The following is a 19,671-nucleotide window of genomic DNA, read 5'->3' as shown; positions in this document are numbered from 1 at the left end:
CTTGGAATTTATCATACAGTGTCATGTATTATAGTGATGTATGACCCCTTACTGTCTCAGCAGCTATTTTATAGGCTCACAAAGCTGAAGACCTTGTAATTCATTTTTATAATCCTTCACCATCCCACAGAGCCCTTTGCTCATAATAAACAGACAATAGTTGCTGGATGAATTAATCACACAGTGTTAATCCCCGTATCATGAATAAGATTTAAACATGGCTTCCAAGGCTAATATTAATCATATTATATTAGGGTGCAAAAGTCGTTTTCATTAAATATCTTTAAGCAAGTATGAAAAAATGGTGGGGATACAAGCTCTAAATCTGTTGATGCTGTGAAAGACTCCTCCCGGTCCATCACTCAGAACAGGTCACACCAGTTTTGCTGTAAACCGGGTAAGTAATCATGTTGCCTAGTATATGAGTTCAGTAAAAAGATGGTTTTGTTTGGAATCAATTATTCAGCACCGAAATAAATACACACAATTGTTTGTAATGTAACCAATGCTCACATCTAGAATACATTAACCCTCAGTTAAAATAATCAAAAGTGTAAATCTATTTTTGATTGCTTTGACTGTTCTGTAATTGAAAAAAAAAAAAGACAGTATCTTCCCCCAACCCCTTTTCCTCATTTGAAACCCACTTGATTTGGCAGTCACCCATTTCCATACCAAGGTTGTAAGGATCAACATAAATGTATAACTATAAACTATGGACTAATTGTTTTATAAACTGGGTCTCTATTATTTATGGGAGTTTATGAAATTATTGGAATTTAGTCAGTGTTCTTTAAACTATTTCACAACAGTGTCTCTTTCTTAAGTACAATGATAAGTACTGAATGAATGAATGAATAAATGTCTCAGTTTTGTATAATACAGACCCAAAAGGTAGTGCTCCAATATGATATAAAATTATATTGGTAGTAACTACATTCATTTTAAACTGTAAACTTTCAGACTAGAGAAATGATCAGTGGATAATAGAGATTGATGTTCTTATGCAGGCTGTGAGTTTCATTTCCGGTGTCCAAATTGTGCCCCACAACCATTTATAAACGCAGCTTCAGAGGATCCAAAGTTCTTTTCTAGTTTCTGTGGAAACACCGGACTCCACATACACAGACACCTGCATGCAAATGTAAATATTTTTGACCTCATGCTGAAAGGATTTAGTTTAGGTGTTTGTAACACCATTAAATGTTTAGATAGACTCAAAAAGCTTCAGAGCTCAGCTTACCTGTGTGGTGGGATACTTCTGAAAATATTTATTGCATATAGGAAATTTACATTTTATTTTTATTATCCTGTTAGTACTTTTATAGTTGTTTAGGCATGATGACATTTAACACATGAAAGAGGGAAAGTGGGCATTCCACACCACAAACATGTAAATCACTGAAAGTAGAAAGGAGTAAAGTTTGCTAAGACAGTGGTAGGAGACTAGAAGCCTTTGCAGTGATTATCAGTTGAAATGTGGACTGCTAATGCGTCAGATAAGGGATGTCGTCCTGGAACTCGGAATGTGTATTTTTGTAATAATACCACAAAGGTGTACAGGTGTGACTATAACTGTGTTTCAACACAAAATGCATGAGTTACATAATACTATAGTTCGTTCACGTAATTAAGAGGTTGTAACTTCCTATAGGCTGTGTGTGAAGTTTCCCCAAACAAATGAATGTAAATTGAAGTTACTTGAGGGGATTTCCATTGAGGAGAGCAGACCCAGTATTTGAAATAACCTAAATTGTTTGATTAAACTGGCCCCATCTACTGACATTTTCATTTTATTCATTATGAGATAAAAACAATTCTGCCTTTGAAAGTGCCTAGTTGTTTCTTATATAGCGTAAACTTTACAAGCTACTTGATTGTTATTATTATTAATTATTATTATTATTGTAAAACAAGATTAAGACAAAGCTGATATAGGGTCTAAATCCAAAGAAGGTATAGATATATTTGGTTTATTTTTTACCATTGCCCCCTTTATTAATATCAAAGAGTTTTATAATGGCCACCAGTCTTTTTTGTGCGTTATGAATTCTGGCTCTGTGTGGGGTATAGAGCTAAATGCTTCATGCATATAACTCCTCTGAGCATTCTCTGTAATGACATTGTATCTAAGTCTCATTTCATTTGTCTTTAATTGAAAGGGTCACGGGAGGATTCCCCCCATGAGTCTGCAAGCAGTGGAGACTCTTTGGGTTTCTTTCTGTTGTTTCACAAATATAATGTTGGCAACTTCTGCCCACACATCAGCCTTGAGAATATATCAACTAAGGATCGCTCCTGAGTGACAGGCTGGGCTTTCTGTTTCCCAATGCTGTGCTTGTTGCTGATTACCACCATCCTTTCAATTCCAGACTACAAATACTTTTCTTCAATAACTCAAATGGCAAAAGACCCAAGCCGCACATTTTAAATTGATTTCATCTGATACCGCACCTTGTATATGATGCTATGTTTTGTTTTATTGATTCATTGTGGAAGTCCACAAAGATTCACTGATCATATGATCTGTTCCCATCAGCAATATGAGGTTGTGGGTTACAGCAGATATGAGAGTGAGAGGCCTCTTGTCACCTGTAGAGATGGGCACGATGAGGATAGAGGCTAGAATCTCAGGACACCAGGGCATGATGAGAATAGAGACTAGATTCTTAGGACACCATAGGACTACTCAGCACAAGAGATTCCACAGTCAGAGCACACACTGAATTTGATTATTAATAATCTCGTGATTTATGGCTTCTAATTTATGGTTTGATTATTTTTCTATTCTTTCTGGAATGGTTTGATGCCTCTGCCTTCTGTGGGCCCTGTGCTCACATACACATATCCCCACACGGATACACTTCTTCTCTGGAGTATGGAACATGGAATAACAGTGCTTTTTAATAGCATGTAGACTTTGGATTAAAAGATAACTATTGCTAATTTTTCTATTTATCTATTATACTATATATTATGTGCTATGTAGCATATGCTCTATGTCATATATTGTATATCATATATATTATGGTATATATTATATTATATAATTTATTATATATAAAATATATAAATAGCTACCACTTATATAAAATGATATAATTATATATTTTTATATGACCATCAACCATGAGCCATCCTTGGTTGATATCTGAAGGTTGGTATGTGGAGAGAAGTTGCCACATTTGGATATATATACATATATGGATATATCTAGTACATATATATATATATATAGTATATATAATATATTGTAATGTAATATTTTATATATATCACCATATAATGTATTATTATATTATATATAATTATATATAAACATATATATACATATAAAACCATACTAACAACACACAAATAAATGAGTGTACATACTTATAAAACATCAGCAAGTATATCTTGATGCCTGCAACCAAACTAAAGGCAGGAAGATAGCTGTCACTCACCTCCTTATTGCCCTGAGTTGCTCCCTCTGGGCCTGGAGTTTGGTCAACAGAAGGCAAGTCCCTGTGATATTCCTATTTCCACCTCGGCCTCAACTTAGCACTGGGATTGCAGTTGTCATGACCAAGATCAACCTTTTACTTTCCTGAAGATTGAACCTTAGTCTTGAATGTGTTCTCACCCATGGATCCATCCATCTGAGGCTTTTCCCTCTATTCTTTTTTAAAAAAAATTATCAATCATTTTTTTGTTTACATTTCAAATGATATCTCCCTTCCCAGTTATCCCTCCACAAACCTCCATCCCACCTCTCCTTCCCCTCCCCTTTGCCTCTGTGAAGGTGCTCTACCACCCAAACCCAACTCCTGCCTCACCACTCTAGCATCCCCTACACTGGGGCATCAAGTCTCTGCAGGACTGAGGGCCTCCCCTCCCACTGATGCCAGATAAGGCCATCCTCTGCTTCATATCTATCTGGAGCCATGGGTCCCTCCATGTGTATTCTTTGGTTGGTAGTTTAGTCCCTGGGAGCTTTGGGTGGGCCGGATTGTTGATATTGTTCTTCCTATGGGGTTTCTATCCCTTTCAACTCCTTCAGTCCTTCCCCTAGCTCTTCCATTGAGGTGCCCATGCTCAGTCTGATGATTGACTGTGAGTATCTGCATCTATATTGGTCAGGTGCTGGCAGAACCTCTCAGGCTCCTGTCAGCAAACTCTGACATCAGCAATAGTGTCTGGGTTAGGTGACTACAAATGGGATGGATCCCTCTTTTTTTGTTGTTGTTGTTTTCCTAATAGCAAAGCAGCCTGAGATAGAATCTGATGTACATTTCAACACAATACCCTCACTGAAGACTCAGATGCTGCTGGTGGAATGAAATCTATTAGGTCACACTCTGGTTAAAATTTTCAGCTCTATTTTTACAACAAAGTACTTTCAATAATACTTTCTTATCAATATATTTCTTTCTCAACGTAAATGTGAGAAAGAATGTAATGTGTGCCTTGGCTTTATTTCTGAGTTTTAAACATTTTTCTAGGTGACTAACTTTAATAATTTCTTGACATTGAGAATACTCTCTTGCCTGGTAGATTGAGACTTCCTTCCTTGCTCACTTTAAATGTTTATGAGCTGGCTGTCATACTAATCTGAGTACTTAACATCCATGCACATTGACCTTTTAAGATAGGAAACATAGTGTTTGCATTTAACCACAGGCTCCCTCAACTGTGAAGATGCAAATACAACTTTTGAAAGAATGCTTTTTTTCCCCTATGGTTTAGAATAAAAAGTATGCCTCATTTACTTCGGAGAACAGCTCTCATTTTTATATATCTTCTGATGGAATTCAGTAACCCACATCCTAATATTCTTAGTAATTGCAATGCTTCAGTCTCATTGTGGATGGAGGATTTCATCGAGACTTGTTTGTAAGACACAGATCTAGTTTTATGATATGTAGGTGGATTGCTATGATTCAAGAATGCCATTCTAGATTGTGCCTTTATCAATTGTTTGCAAGTTCCCAAGTGGACAATGGAAGCTTTATGGTCACTCTGTATTCAGCCAAGATAATTCTAGTAAAACTCTGGCAAGTTTCTCTAGAATGAAATGAATGTAAAGTATTACTTCCCCCCCCCCACCCTGCCCTCCCCACTTGTTTAGTTGTTTCGTTGTTTCAGTAAAGCTCCAGTGCTTACTGAAGAGTCGTCCTCTAAATGGGATTTTTACTGCTCTTCATGTTACAGATTGAAAATGTCGATGTCTGCCTTAGCTTTCTGGCAGCCCGAGGAGTAAACGTTCAAGGCCTATCTGCTGAAGGTAAGAAACTGTACTATGGTCACAAGTGGCTTTAGTTATTTTCTGAAAGAATTTTCATGTTAGAAATGGAGTGTTGCAGATCCCCTTAGTTAATGGCAGAAATGTATAGGTGCATAAAGCAAACACGATGTCTTGTAGTGCTGGCATGTGCTTTAATTATTTAAATGTTTTGCAATTTTAGAAAATTGCTTTTTATGGCAATATATGGGTTGGAGAAGAATCAAAATAGCACTTACATATTATTGCTAATACAGAGACTTTTAACTTCTTAAATAGATGGCTAGGTGATCATTTCAGTCCTGGTAATACATGGATAGGATATGGTTAAACAGTACAATTCTTGTACAAATATTTTACCAATAATTCTTCTATTATATGACCAACCTAATTACAGACAAATAAGTATTCGTAAGTGGCACAATGAGTTATTAAATGCTTAGACTGACAGTACTAGTAAGCACTATTTGTGAATATTTTTGCAAGTCATTACAGATCAGGTTGACATTTAATTTTAGTGAAAATTTAATTACAATAAATTACCATGTAACAACATGAAAAAAAAATAAGATTGAGATGACTTCCTCATTTATTTCTGGTTCATGGACTTTCTTGCACATAGAAAGGTAACATTTTCAAAAATGACCTCATATATAGCCCAGTCTTTGCCAGAGTTAAAATGAAACAATATTTCTCTCCCTGTGTCCTCCCTGCCATCATTTGTAAATATGCTACACATTTCTTTCCTTCATTCCATCTGTTAATTGTCTATTATGCTTTTATATTTACATGAAATAAACACTATGATGTATGATTCAGTTACATTTTCAGTGGCTAACAAGCTGAGATTAAAATATAACTGCTGGTTCTATTTCTTCCAATAGAATTGGAATAAAATTCATCCCTGACTAGACTTTGTTGTATAAGAAGCCAAAAGCAAGCCAGAAATATTTCCATTGCTCATTTTATATCTCTTACATATCACACACTAATTTTGATAATTTAAATCTACTGATTTTGGTTCATTCTTTAAAAATATATTCATTGTCAAGAAATACATTCTAAATTAGGCATACATATAATAAGACTGTAATGGAAAAATCTTTTGAATAAGATTACACAAGTTTGCAGGAATTGAAAACAATCACAGTTTTCTCATGGTGGCCTCATTGATCAAAATGGCTCTCATATTTTATGGAGATTATAAGGAATGTCTGAGGTAGTAAAACAGATAAATCCTAGGGAGAGTTTGATGAACTCAACTAAACCAAATAGTCGGGGTTAGCTTATAAGTCATCAATGAGTAAAACACACAGATCTCGTTGGTGCACCTAAACTCTAGAAGGGGACCTGGCTCTTCAGGGGAACCTCTTTAGTGACAAACAAGTTTTATTTAAAATATAACCATACACAGAGCTTCATTTCAGGCTTAACTTGCATTACTCTTCCTAATAATAGGGTTATAACTTCAGAAGAAAGAGGGACCTGTCCATGGAGACATGGTGGAGGTGTTGTGTGAGAAGACTTAGAAGAGGAGAGTGGGTGTAGATTATGTTCAAAATACCTGGTGTACTTTTATTTTTGTATTTTCAAGCTTATACATATATGTGTTAAAAATTAACTTGTTGTTGTAGCTGAATTTAGGCATCTAGTTTTTGTTACACAGCATGGGAAAATCTCCTGCAGCAGCCCTATCTGTTTCGATTGGTATTTATGAATAAATACTTTACAGTTATGTAAGCTAATCATTACTATCTAGTAGCATGTAGCATAAAGCACAAGGAACACTAATGTATACAAAATAAGCATTTCAACTAAAAAAGTGATATGATATATGCTCTTGAGGACCTGTGCATATTTTAAAAATGTACATCCAAATATGTGACCAGGCTGGCTCATGGTGATTTGGAAAGAATGTTGATTTCTGTGAACCCAATTTGATCTCATGAGATGTACCCACAACACCATTATTTGTAACTGCAAGATGATAGATATTTAAGTGGTAGCAGGTCTCCCTAGCCAAGTCTATGTGGGCAACAGCTATGTATACTGGGGAGGGAAGCAGTGTGCAAAATCAAATGGTTACCCCAAGGCAGTGAACACATCCTCTTCCAAGAGTAAGGAAAACCACGACCCGCAGAGCATCTTTGTTTAGTGGTATTTCTTCCTTCTGCTCCTCGCTCCCCTTCTCTTGCTGTTATCTCAAGCCACTTTGTAATGTTGGCAGAGTTGAGAAATTCAGATTCAACTGTAACTGTGAATAAGAGGACCCACTTGTATTTTCATCCTCATAGATCTGGTTTAAGAGGATTACATCTAGACTTTTATTCATACAGGAAAATAAAATCAACTTAAATGTATGTGACCATGTTTTACATTTTTTTATTTGATACAGAAATAAGAAATGGAAACCTAAAAGCCATCCTAGGGCTCTTTTTCAGCTTGTCTCGCTACAAGCAACAGCAGCATCATCAACAGCAGTATTACCAGTCCTTGGTGGAGCTTCAGCAGCGAGTGACTCATACCGCGCCTCAGTTGGAAGCCAGCCAGGCCAAAACCCAGCAAGATATGCAGTCCAGGTAAGGAAAGGAGGCAGGGAATGCATTTAAAATGAGTTTGTTTAGGCATGGTTTGACTTTCCAAATTATTATGAGTTCATAGCTGAGCTTATGTGCTTTTATCTTCATATGATCCAGATCTATGAGTTGTGGATGTCAGGCTCAAAAACGCTTCTCCTTGGATCTGACAGGAAAGACGTATTGTATTCTTAGGGCACACAATTTTATTTTCTAACAGTGACTTTTACATATCTAATCATATATGGTGTCTTTGGTGGAGGCAATGGCATATTTCTTCCTCCAACCAATTAGTTTAGTACATACAACATGCCTTTTGAGTCCTGGTATCCTGAGGTCTAGTTATCTTTTATTGATAATTTGAGTTGATTAAATCCATCAAAAGTCAAAGGATATCATTTGCGGTATCTTTGACTATTTGAGAAAATATTGATTTTAAAGATTATGTATTGTTTGTATATATTTGTATGTATGTGCATGCATACATTTATATAGCCTGGATTTTGGTCTGTGTAGGTACAGTCTATGTGAATAGTAGGGTTGGCTAGGAAGTGAAATCTGAAATGAAAAGTGAAATCTGAAATCTGAAATCTGAAATCTCCTAGTAGGAGAGACAGGAAATACCCTCTTGCCGGGAAAGACTTAGTCAAAGTTTGCAAACTTTTCAACTGGCTGAAATTTACATCAAGAGTATGTAGGACGGGGCTGGAAAGACAACTCAGTGGTTGTTTCTATGTCACTGAGGGTAAGAGGTCCTTTTCCAACACCCATATCAGGCAGCTCCAACCTGCTCAGTTCCAGGGATCCAAAGGCCTTTGTCCTTTACCTGCACCTGCATGCATGGGGGTCTCATAAAATCACACAGACACGCACATACACACATGAATAAATAAGGCATAAATTTCGTGGGAATAAAAGGATCAGCTAGAGTGGTTTCTCACTTATGGTTATCAGATCGTGGACTTCAATCACACCTCCAAGTATCTTCATGTAGCATGCAGTCAGTGTTGGATTGACTACAAAAGGTTACCTCTTTGGAAACATCAGAAAATGATCAACAGATCTGATTTGAGCTAACAACTTTCATGTTCAACTGATAGATTTATTCCTGAAGAAAGATAGGATATGTGGATCGAGTTGTTCTGGTGCCTAAATGGGAATACTCTTTCCTTAAAGATGGAAAATATAAAAATGTACTTTATGTTAGAAATATAAGATCAAACATGTATAAGTAATTAATTTGTTTCTTTCATTGAAATCATGCTTAAAATAGTCTTGATTGTGAACATCCAGTGTTTGAGAGAAAACAATTTAGAATTTCAAATCAGTTTTCAAACACTGTTCTCTACATACTGTTGCTTGTTCGACTCTAGAAATGTCAGCCAGCTTTTCTGTGGAACCACTGCCCGACTTTATGTTTTGATTCCCATGTGTCATGCATGGGAAATTCTATCTTCTTTATCAGATATGTTTAGCAATTGATTTGTAAATAACGGAAGAGCTTAATTTTACCAAAACACCATGGATTTCATCCTTCATGGAACAATAAGGATAGTTTCTTTTCTATTCTGAATTCAGTAATATGGATACTCTTCCGATTGTTAGGCAGATCTTGGCTTTCTGTGATGTCTAGTGAAATTGCACCAGAGTGAATGGGGAAACAAACAAATCAAAATCAAACAAGACATGATTATGAAGGTTCCTGAGTTTTCTTAAGTGTAAAGAAGAAACAGGAAACCTCATTTATTATTATTTGTGTTTACACGGTTGGATGGAGACCGGCGTTCTTCCAACTGACAACAGAGACCTCCTTGAGATGGGATTTAAGTGATTTGAATGGGCAGAAGGCAGGAATAGTAGCAGAAGGGAAATATATATACCATGATTTTTGTACAAAGCATGCAGACTCTGAAAGAGGCCAAGTGCCATTTGTCCTATTTTTCCCTCACTCTGTTCTTAAGTCTGCTATGTGGAATTTCTTGTCTACAATTTCTTGATGCTTTTGAACTTTGTGGGATAAATATATTTTTTTGATTCTTTGTGGATATGCATGGGTTCTTTGAAATTATATGTTATTTTCAAATGTAAATTGGCTATACTCATACCATTCTGGGAGAGAAAAAGTATTTTTTGTTGTAGGAGTTTAATAAAAGTACTCTTTCTATAATTTTCATTTACGACAAGATGAACTTTTGATGTTTATTATGCTAAATTGGATTTAATTAGCTTTTATTAAAACTTTATTGTAAAGAATTGAGATAAAAAATATCATATTAATCAGACCCAAGTCTATACAGTTCAGTGAACTATGAAGTTATAATGGGCATTCTGAAGCTATGGAGTATCATAGTCTTTTTAATTGATACTTAATTTAATAAATATTTAGTATACCTGCTTTTGTATGTGTAGTGTTCATGACCCTGATGTAACGGTGTTAAATGTCAATTTGCAAATAGTTTGTTAACACATTTTGAAAAACACATTATTATGCTTCAGTCATCAATATTTATTTCTATTCATATGAATCTAATGTCCACAAACTATAATTTATATGAACTTATTATAATAATGGTCCTTAAACATTTTTTAAAGCCAATAGATGTAACATAGGTAAGAAAGCAGTATAGTATATTTCTGTTAAAATCAAGATAATCAATACAGAAAAATCTACAATCACATTTACCTTTGTTGCTGAAGGCATGGGCCTTAAATATGATTTATGACACCTTTTTATTAATTTCAAAGTTCTTTCTAACTGCACGGTTTGAATGAAAATTTAACGTACTCTGAATAGTTAGCAAAAGTTATTTTTCTTTTTAGATTAATTTAAAAATTCACAGGGCACATCCATTCATGACGCCCCATGGTTTTTGTGTTATTCTCTTTATTTAAAATCATCATTATTATATCCACAATATACATTAAGGATTTTGCTTTCTTCACCCTCTTGAAAATAATTCAAGGTTTTCTCATGGCTTCAATAGCTTTTACTTAGTCAGACACCTGAAGATTTAGTCATTACTCTTTCCCTTGTCCAAATGCTAATCACCTTTTAACTTATGAGTTATTTGTCTACAATTCATTGTTCATCATCTCACATGTCACACTTAGAAAGTAAATACAACCAAATATTTTTCTATTTTTGTTTCTAACATTATGCTTCATGGATTCTTCCTGACAAAGTTTTAATGAACTATAACAAATCTGCATAACTTCTATCTCCAAATTAGGTAGGAAAATGTTATACCTATACTTGCCAAGGCACAGAGAGATAATTATCAGGGGTTCTAAATAATACACGAGACTGTGAAAGTTGATGTCGAAGAAGTTGAGGGGGAGTAGTCATTGACAGCTCTTGGGGAAGTGTGAGTGAGTCAGAAGGAAGCAGAAAGAGAACAGCTAATGACAAGGTACAGATAGGCAGGAGTAATAATTTCCAATGTTTTATAGCTCACGGGATAACTGATTGGCAACAACTGATTGAATATTTCAAAATGGCTTGTAGAGAGGATTTTGCATGTTCCTAACACACAAAAATGATTTATGTCTAATGTGGTAAATATACCATGTGTTCTAATGCAATCGTTATGAAAAGTTTGCAAGTGCTAAAACCTCATACTGATCCCACAAATGTACAAATTTCTATGTGTCTAATTTAAATGGCAAATTAAGAGGGAGCATTGAAAAAGATTGATGGTTATCATTTCGACACCTTTAAAATTAAAATTTTATAAATTCATCAATTTACTATAATATGTTAATTAAAATACATTTTGAGTTACTCATAAGATTCAGAAATAGTCTCGATGTGGCACTTAGAATGATCAGAGACTATTGAGATGCATGGAAATCGTTTCAACTGCAGTAGATCTTGCATCCTGCCTTCTTTACCTAGTCACTATAGATTATGAACTAATCTTTTCTTATGTTATTTATGATAATCAGCTCTACTGGTACCGCTGCCTATCTCCATAGACCCTTTTCTGATTCTGGATGTGATTTCTGCAGTCAAAAATATAAGGAATTCCAAGATTGTTTCCATCTGGGGCTTTTTAAAACTAAATAGCATGAATGAAGGTCATTTGCTTTGTAATGTCACTGACAGCTGAAGGCCATTCATGACTATCAACTTCTTTCCTCTGGGATATGTTTTGCTTAAAAGAGCCAAACAAGATATCAGATCTAGTGGTATTTAGAAAGGACACAGCTAATTTAAAGTTAATAGCACAATGTATTTATTCAGTTTAAACTAGAGTCTAGTAAATATATTGATAGTATGACTCACAAAAGATAAAGAAAACACCACCCTTGGGGCTGGATACATAGCTATGCAGTAAAGAGCTCTGTTTACTCTTCTAGGGGACCTACATACATTTCCCAGCATGTGAATACAACCAGTAATACCAAGATAATGAATGGGTTAGATTTCTGGAGAATGTCTTGTAAGATATAATAATCAAGAAGATAATAAAATATGCTAATTTCGTTGGTATGAGCTGATTTAGCATACAGGGAAGAAAATCTTTTGTTTACCAGAAAGTTAAAAAGTGAATGTTTTTCATTAAAATGGGTTTTTTTCCACTTAATTTCTGTTGAAATGATCAAATGACTTCCAACACTATTATTAGACAAGTGTTGGCATTCACCACCTAACACATTCAATCATATGGGGAAATAAATTATGCCTTATAGAACTGACATGTAAAAGCACTGGACATGAAGTACATAATGTGTCAAGATTAAGAAGTTAATATGGACGGGATGACAGATGTAATAAAGATGTGATCATCATATGTCTTTTAAGTAGGAAAAAAAAAATGCTATTTTAGAACATGAGGGATTATCCCCCGGTGGTCAATTGCTATTCTTAACTTTATTTTTGGAGAGCAAATAACAAAGCCATCAACTTCCCATGTGGATGGAGCTGCTCCTGGAGAACACACAGGCTGATAGACACAACCGTGGGTGAGCACTCTGAGTTCTCCAGGAGGCCTCTCGGGCCTCATGACCCGAGCCACACATACTGCTCTGAGTGTCCTCTCCCATCAGGAGATTTGCCTCTCAGGGCTTCTCTTCCAGGAATCATTATTTCCTTCAGAGAGATGCACTCCCAAACTGGGATGCTTTTCAGCTTTTTGTCCTGGGGTTATAAATCCTGAAATGTCCATAAGGAGCTTTAATTTAGGATGACAGAGAAGCTTTGGTAGTGTAAGCTCCCGGGAACCTGGCTTCAATTAGTTACTTTATTCAGCTCTGTGTTGTGGTTTATGGTGTGTTCTTTCTTAAGTTCAGGACTCAAAGCTTTAAGAAAAGGGAAGTGAGGAGGAAAATTTATGAATCTTAAGAAAACAAAAAAAAGCATGATCTTTTCATCCCTAGGCACACATAAATGAAGAGAAAATTTTTATTTTATGGAACTGGGAAACCAAGGAGATGGATGGTGTTAATATTAAAAGCAAACCTGCATATGTGTGTATGCATGCACACACTTTTATATGTGCACATTCACAGATGTTCATGCAAAATATCTATATTTTGTTTGTGTTTATATACCAATTCTATTTTTTTAAAGACTAAACAACCACTGACACTTCTGTTGCTTTGAAGGCATGTCTCCGTGGTTTTGGTTTTAATGACTGTGCCCACGTAAGTGTGGGATTTGCCTGGTGGTTGCTGGTGCGGTGACATGGACGAGAGTTTAAGCTTTTCAATGGCTCGTGTTTTCACCTCTGAAGTTAGTTAAGGTTGTACAAGAGACTATATGAATTATGTAATGAACATCCGGAAGTTTGAACGCCTCATTTATGTATTTTATATAAACAGTTTCCAAGTTTAAGGACTTTTGTTCCGATTATACTTTATTTTTGTTCTCAGATCATAAACACATAGACTTGATTATCGTACTTGCAATGTTATGTTTTGTAAACTCGTTACATGGTTATCACTCTCCTCGTGGACAGTGATTCCCCCAAATTGCAACTTATTGACTTAAAATGGAAAATGCAACTGACTTCAACACTATAATAATCCTACGTACGTGACTGTTGCCTCGTGCTCATATCATTAACTGATATGGAAAAATCAATCTGTAATCAGAGGCCTAGTTGGTGCATATAGAATCCAGTCTAGAGAGACAGACTTTAGCAACCGAAGCCATCTCAGCCATGAGGATTTAATCATCCATGTCTGTACAGAGCCCGATTTCAGTCTTTTCTTCTTCATTCTCCCCTCTCCAGAGCTCCCTGTTATCTTGCCCACTGTTTGTCTCCAAACCCTCTTTGATTAACCTTTGTATTATACGTTGTATTTTATACTAGCCTTCTCTTCCTCTAAGGCTGAGAGGTAGAACTGACCAGAGATGTTTTGGAACCCAGACATGATCTAATCACATCAATTCACATGGGTTGATGATCATATATACTTCACAATAAGTTGGAAATAACCCAAGGATTAAAAACTCAAAATGTAGTTTATGAAAATTGATATATACTTTAGAGATGTGGACTTAAGCAGTTATTTTGTTTGATAATGAAGGATAATTTGCATGAACAAATAGATTAATGTATAGTTTATAAACATACTCTGTACTGAACTACTGTGTCTTTTCAGTCTCTAGAAATTTTAACCACTTTTTCACTTCCCAGGTGGTCTTTGTCAAAGTTGCTTTAATTTTTTAATTAGAAAAGTAGCTTAGTCCATTTCTAGAATTTAATTTTTTTTAAAGTGGTTGTATTTCAGCAGGCTTTCGTAATTGAGCTCTCAATGTCTGGGATGTAATTTTGCTGTGCACCAAAAATATATAGATGAAAAAATAGCTACGGAACGACAGAGTATTTTTCTCAAAGCTATGTATGGCAGAAATCATTGTAGAAATGTAATGTATGCTGACAAAGAATGGGAAATATGAGCCTAGTTTCTGAGCATCCTATATCTTAAAGTTCAATATTCCAAAATAGCAAAGGCTTGAAGCTGCAATAATATCCTTACCTAGGGATCTCTCTCCTTAGCTACTGGTTTAAGATCTCACAAAAGTGGTCCATGCAGGTGACCTCATTACCTGCCTACATATGTTTCAGTAAGGCTAAGTTATAATGAGTGCTCATGCTATATTCTGCTAGTAGGGTAAGTTATCACTGTAACCTGTCTTACATGAGGATGTTATTTCAGCCACCCAGCTGCTAAATTGAAACATGTGTGGTAGAACCTGAGTTTCTGATTCATTGATGGCTTAGTGAAATCTTAGCAAACCTTAAGCATGTTGTATCCATAGAATTTTGGCACATATTCTGAAGTGCAAATACTAGCAAAATATCTTATGTGGGTTTTGTAGAAATGTATACTGCTTGAAGATACAAAAGATGTAATTGTTGAAACTGTTCTTTCTGCAAACTGTTAATCAATTATCATTCTATAAGAGTTTGCAAAGGTCTTACATAGGAGAAGCCTTTCATAGTAAAGGAAGAATTTTGATTTTAAAATAATCTCTAAATCTTTATTTTATTTATTAACTTTACATCTGCCAACTGAAACACTCCTCCCCTCCTCCCTCCCCTCCCATGCCCACCACACAAATCCCTCCTCCATTACCCTCTCCTGTTCTCCTCAGAAAAGGGGACCCCACCATTGGTACCATCCTGCCCTGGGATATCAAATTGCAGAGGACTAAGTGCATCCTCTCTCACTGAGGCCTAACCAGGAAGTCTAGCTAGGGGAAGGGAACCAATGGTCAGAGATAGCCCCAGCTCCAGTTGTTAGTGGACCCACATGAAGACCAAGAATCACATCTGCTACAAATGTGTAGGAGGCCTACATCCAGCCTGCACATGCTCTTTGGTTGGTGGTTCAGTTTCTGTGAGGCCTCCTGAACCCAGGTTAGTTGACTCTGTAGGTGTCTTTGTGGCTCAATTATATTGATCTTCATACACACATGTGATATGTTTGATCAAATCCACTCATACTCTTCAAATTTTCTATAGTCCCCTCTTCATTTTCCTTCCCAATGCTCTTAAAAACTAACAAGACAAAACAAGAAACAAAACAAACAAACTAAAGTGAGTCCAGTTAATGCTGCCCTTAAGTTCATTGGTGTAAGATGATCTGATGAATCATACATCTTTTCCGGAGCCACATCCCTGAGAAGAGCTTGCCCTCCCTCGCAAGCATGATCAGTTGCCAATAGCTTTTCAGCTAGAGCTAGAACTCTCCCTGGAAGGAGTATCAAGTGAGTGTCCTACTTTGGTCCAGGGTATGAGGATAGTTAAGCTGAGGAAGGAGAGCAAACATCAACTTATGGTTGTTGGGAATTCTATATCTAATAAGCTGAGACTTACGTCTGAACATTGAAGGGAATTGCTCTGGGGCCTTTTGAATCATGGAAAAATGAATGCTGGAAATCATAAACATTAGAGAATAAGGAATCAAACCAGAGGAATTTATACAAGGAACAAAAAGAAAACAAAGAGAATAATGGATAACTCAGCACAGAAGTTAGAGGTCCCAAATATTAATAAAGAAAGAAATATAATGGAGAGATTATTCTTATAATCATTCTTTACTAGAACAGTTTTTTTTTTCTACCTATGTAAAGCGAACTACTCTGCCAAGAAATGCCTTATCCTTTGAGGTATTTTATCCTAGAACGTTCAACTATTTGCGAATTTTAGAATATGAATAAACATAAGACACTTGTTGAAATATACTATTTTATAAATGTGTTTTATTTTATTACATATCACTATATTTTCATTTAATCTGTATAGCATAAAATAAAACATAGTGTTGAAATTATGACACCATTGGATTATACATAGATCCAAGTATTACTTTGAAGTTTTAGTTCTTAGGACATCTTGAGTCAGTGCGTGCTGATTCATTGTAGGTGAAGACCCTTAAAAGGTTCACAGGACTGACTTCAGGAATTAATAAGAGTAAATAATATCCTGTAATGTTGGAAGTGGGGTCACTTAAGGTACCAAGAACCATATTTGAAGCCTCAGACATTGAACAGAAAGGACTATACATGTGAGCTCTTGAGTCAGACTACTATAATATCCAAAGTGACTGAAATAAAACAAGGGATGTAGTTTGGGGAGATAATGAAGCATCAGGAGACAGGCTACTGTTTGAGAAATAATGTTATGTTTTACAGGATTCATCAGAATTTTAGACCCTACTGGAATTCTTCAGTGTAAATATGAATTTCATTACATGTTGATTTCAGTTATTATATGATGTGTTTGACCTAGACATTCATTCTAAAGGATGTGTAATTAAGGTCTCATAAAAAATTTGTGTACATAAGGTTATCAAGGTCATTACGAGATGGGGAAACAGGCAGAGAGAGTAGGTAAATGAAGAGCCAGCCATAGTGGTCTAACTCCAGCATCTGAGTTATGAACAATGCACTAGCTCTTTACTTCTGGACTTTTAGTTTATGCACTGAGAGTAAACATTTCACACATCACTCTTTGCCCACCTACCTTTTTATTTATGTGTTTCTATATATCACCTTGAAGTAAATGTAATTTCAATTATATATCCAGCTATACATTTTCTGATGAAAACATAAATTTATATGCATGGCTTTAGGCAGGCGGATTTCTGAGTTCGAGGCCAGCCTGGTCTACAAGGTGAGTGCCAGGACAGCCAAGGCTACACAGAGAAACCCTGTCTCGAAAAACCAAAAAAAAAAAAGGAATGTATTTCTGTAAGTAAAGTGCCATTTATTGCCATTTAATCCTAACTTTAATAAATTCAACCTTTTGAGTGTTGAATCAATACATGTCCAGTGGTTACTATGTACCTTTTAAAATAATCCATACATTGTTTTAGTCAGTAAATGGACATAATCTTATTATAATGAGAGGGCCATAGTACTAAGCCAATTATCCCAATAGCTATGTGTACTTTTTTCCCTTAAAAACTTACAAATGGAAAGTTTCTATCTTACCTATTCATTACTAAGAAATAATTTTTTCTCAAAGTATTTATGCAGTTCATAAGAGAGTGATTAAAATGAGCATATATTCCACTATGGAAGTAAGTTTTACTGTACAGAGAAAATAATGAGGGCCCTGCTGTAATGCAAGTTCAGATTCAAAATGTATAGGTTGGGACTTAAGACTGTATGTCCCTTATAAGTCCCAGGTGATGCCAACGTGATTGGTTACCTGTGTGTTAGAAAAACACTGAGGGAATGAGTCAGTTTTAATAAACATGAGGATTGAAGAACTTAAGGACAGGTTAGTTGGTAGTCTAACAGCATGACTACATACTGACTCATCTTCAGGGATTTAGTGGGAAAGGAAAAGGCCATTCACAAGCACACAGAGTAAATAACGATTCTATGAATAAGAATAAATAAATAGAAAAAAATGTATTGAACTTTGGAGGTGAATGAAGACAAATCGTGAGTTGGTTGTGGTGGGTGAGCTTGAAGATATAGCAGTTGGGCAAGTCTTTTAGATACCTGATATAAATGTTACCATATAAAGATGTTAATGCAGGAAATTTAGATGGAATCTTAATCAGAAGTGAAGAGATGACATTGTTTGAGGAAGCAGGCCATACTCTGTGTTGAGAAGGTCATGCCTTTAACAGTTGATGGAAAGATACGGAATGAAAGTAAGAGTGTTGGTCAGTTAGCCATGCCAGGAAATGATATAACCAATAGAAAACCTGGTAGATACCAAGACATTAAAAAGTTCTGAAATGAGCAAAACCCCAGTGATGTCCACAATAATTGCCTCACACATATTCTCAATAACTTATAACCCCAATATTTAGGATCCTGAGAGTACAGGCTCATGACTTAGAGGCCAGCCTGTGCTACGTTCCATGTTCCAGGCCTGCATGAACTATGTAGAGTGACCGTGACTCAGAAAACCAAACAGGACAAAAGAGACATATAATTGGTTAGCAAAGGCAAGAGATAAATGGAAGATGCCAAGTATCAAGGAATTGAATGAATTAAGAGGTATTTTTTACAGAAATAGTCATCATGTGAAATATACTTTCACAATCCATCAGAAATACAGCCATTAAGCCAAACTGACTTGGGCAAAGTCACTTAATATTTCTGGAACTTGCTGTTGCTTTTTCATTATTGAATGGCAGAATTGTGTTATTTCTTTAAAAATTATTCATCAAAATAATGTGCTAGCTTTTAGTTACTGGAAAGCCTGCTGTTTTGTTATCTTGTTTACTGGTCTTGTCTATGTTCAGTGCAGGAAGTATAAGAACAAGTCCCTAAATTGTAGGTGGTCCTTTTCCTGGGGGCAGTCAAGAGATTTCTTCCTCTTGCTTGCTTTTGAAATTCTATTTTTATTTATTTAACTTCTACCTGATTGTATTGAAACAGCTTTATTTGTTTTACATTTATTCTATGATTTTGTTGACACCCTAGTAGCTTAGCACTTGTCTCAGTTCATGGTATAGTTAAAATGCAGATTGTTTTGTACATAAATAGCAATGTATCAAACAATGGCTGTGAAAAAGATGTGCTCTATCATCATGAAAATGCCTTCCAGATGAGAATGAGTGCCTTTTATTCCAGGCTGCAGTAAGACCAGGCATATTCACAATGCAGACAGGCGTAGACAGAGAACAAAACACACTACCAGCAACTCTATGCCATTCCAAGGTCCTCATAACTGCTAAAGACTGTTCATGTACTCTGTGTGTGATTATGTAGATACAATAATTCCCCTAAGAAGTTATTCTCCATGACAGCATCTACCCTCAGCTACAATGGGTGTACTAACAGGCAGTTGGATCTATAGAGTCTAACTTTTTGTTTTTCTAAACACCATCTCTTCAACTTTTAGCATGATA

General features: G+C 35.7%; 1 protein-coding gene across 7 annotated transcripts in view; it reads left to right on the top strand.

Annotated features, from left to right (window-relative positions):
• Window positions 1-19,671, top strand: part of Nav3 (neuron navigator 3) — a 751,750-nt gene that overhangs the window by 546,629 nt on the left and 185,450 nt on the right. For all 7 annotated transcript variants that reach the window (XM_029482745.2, XM_029482744.2, XM_029482742.2 and 4 more), the window contains 2 exons: window positions 5,194-5,266; window positions 7,659-7,842. In XM_029482745.2, the coding sequence (XP_029338605.1) occupies window positions 5,194-5,266; window positions 7,659-7,842 (257 nt within the window). The remainder of the gene's footprint in view (window positions 1-5,193; window positions 5,267-7,658; window positions 7,843-19,671) is intronic.

Source organism: Mus caroli, unplaced genomic scaffold (assembly GCF_978045245.1).
Source record: "Mus caroli unplaced genomic scaffold, Mus_caroli_1 scaffold_9, whole genome shotgun sequence".
NCBI classification, from domain to species: domain Eukaryota; kingdom Metazoa; phylum Chordata; class Mammalia; order Rodentia; family Muridae; genus Mus; species Mus caroli.
This window is presented reverse-complemented; position numbering and strand designations above follow the sequence as displayed.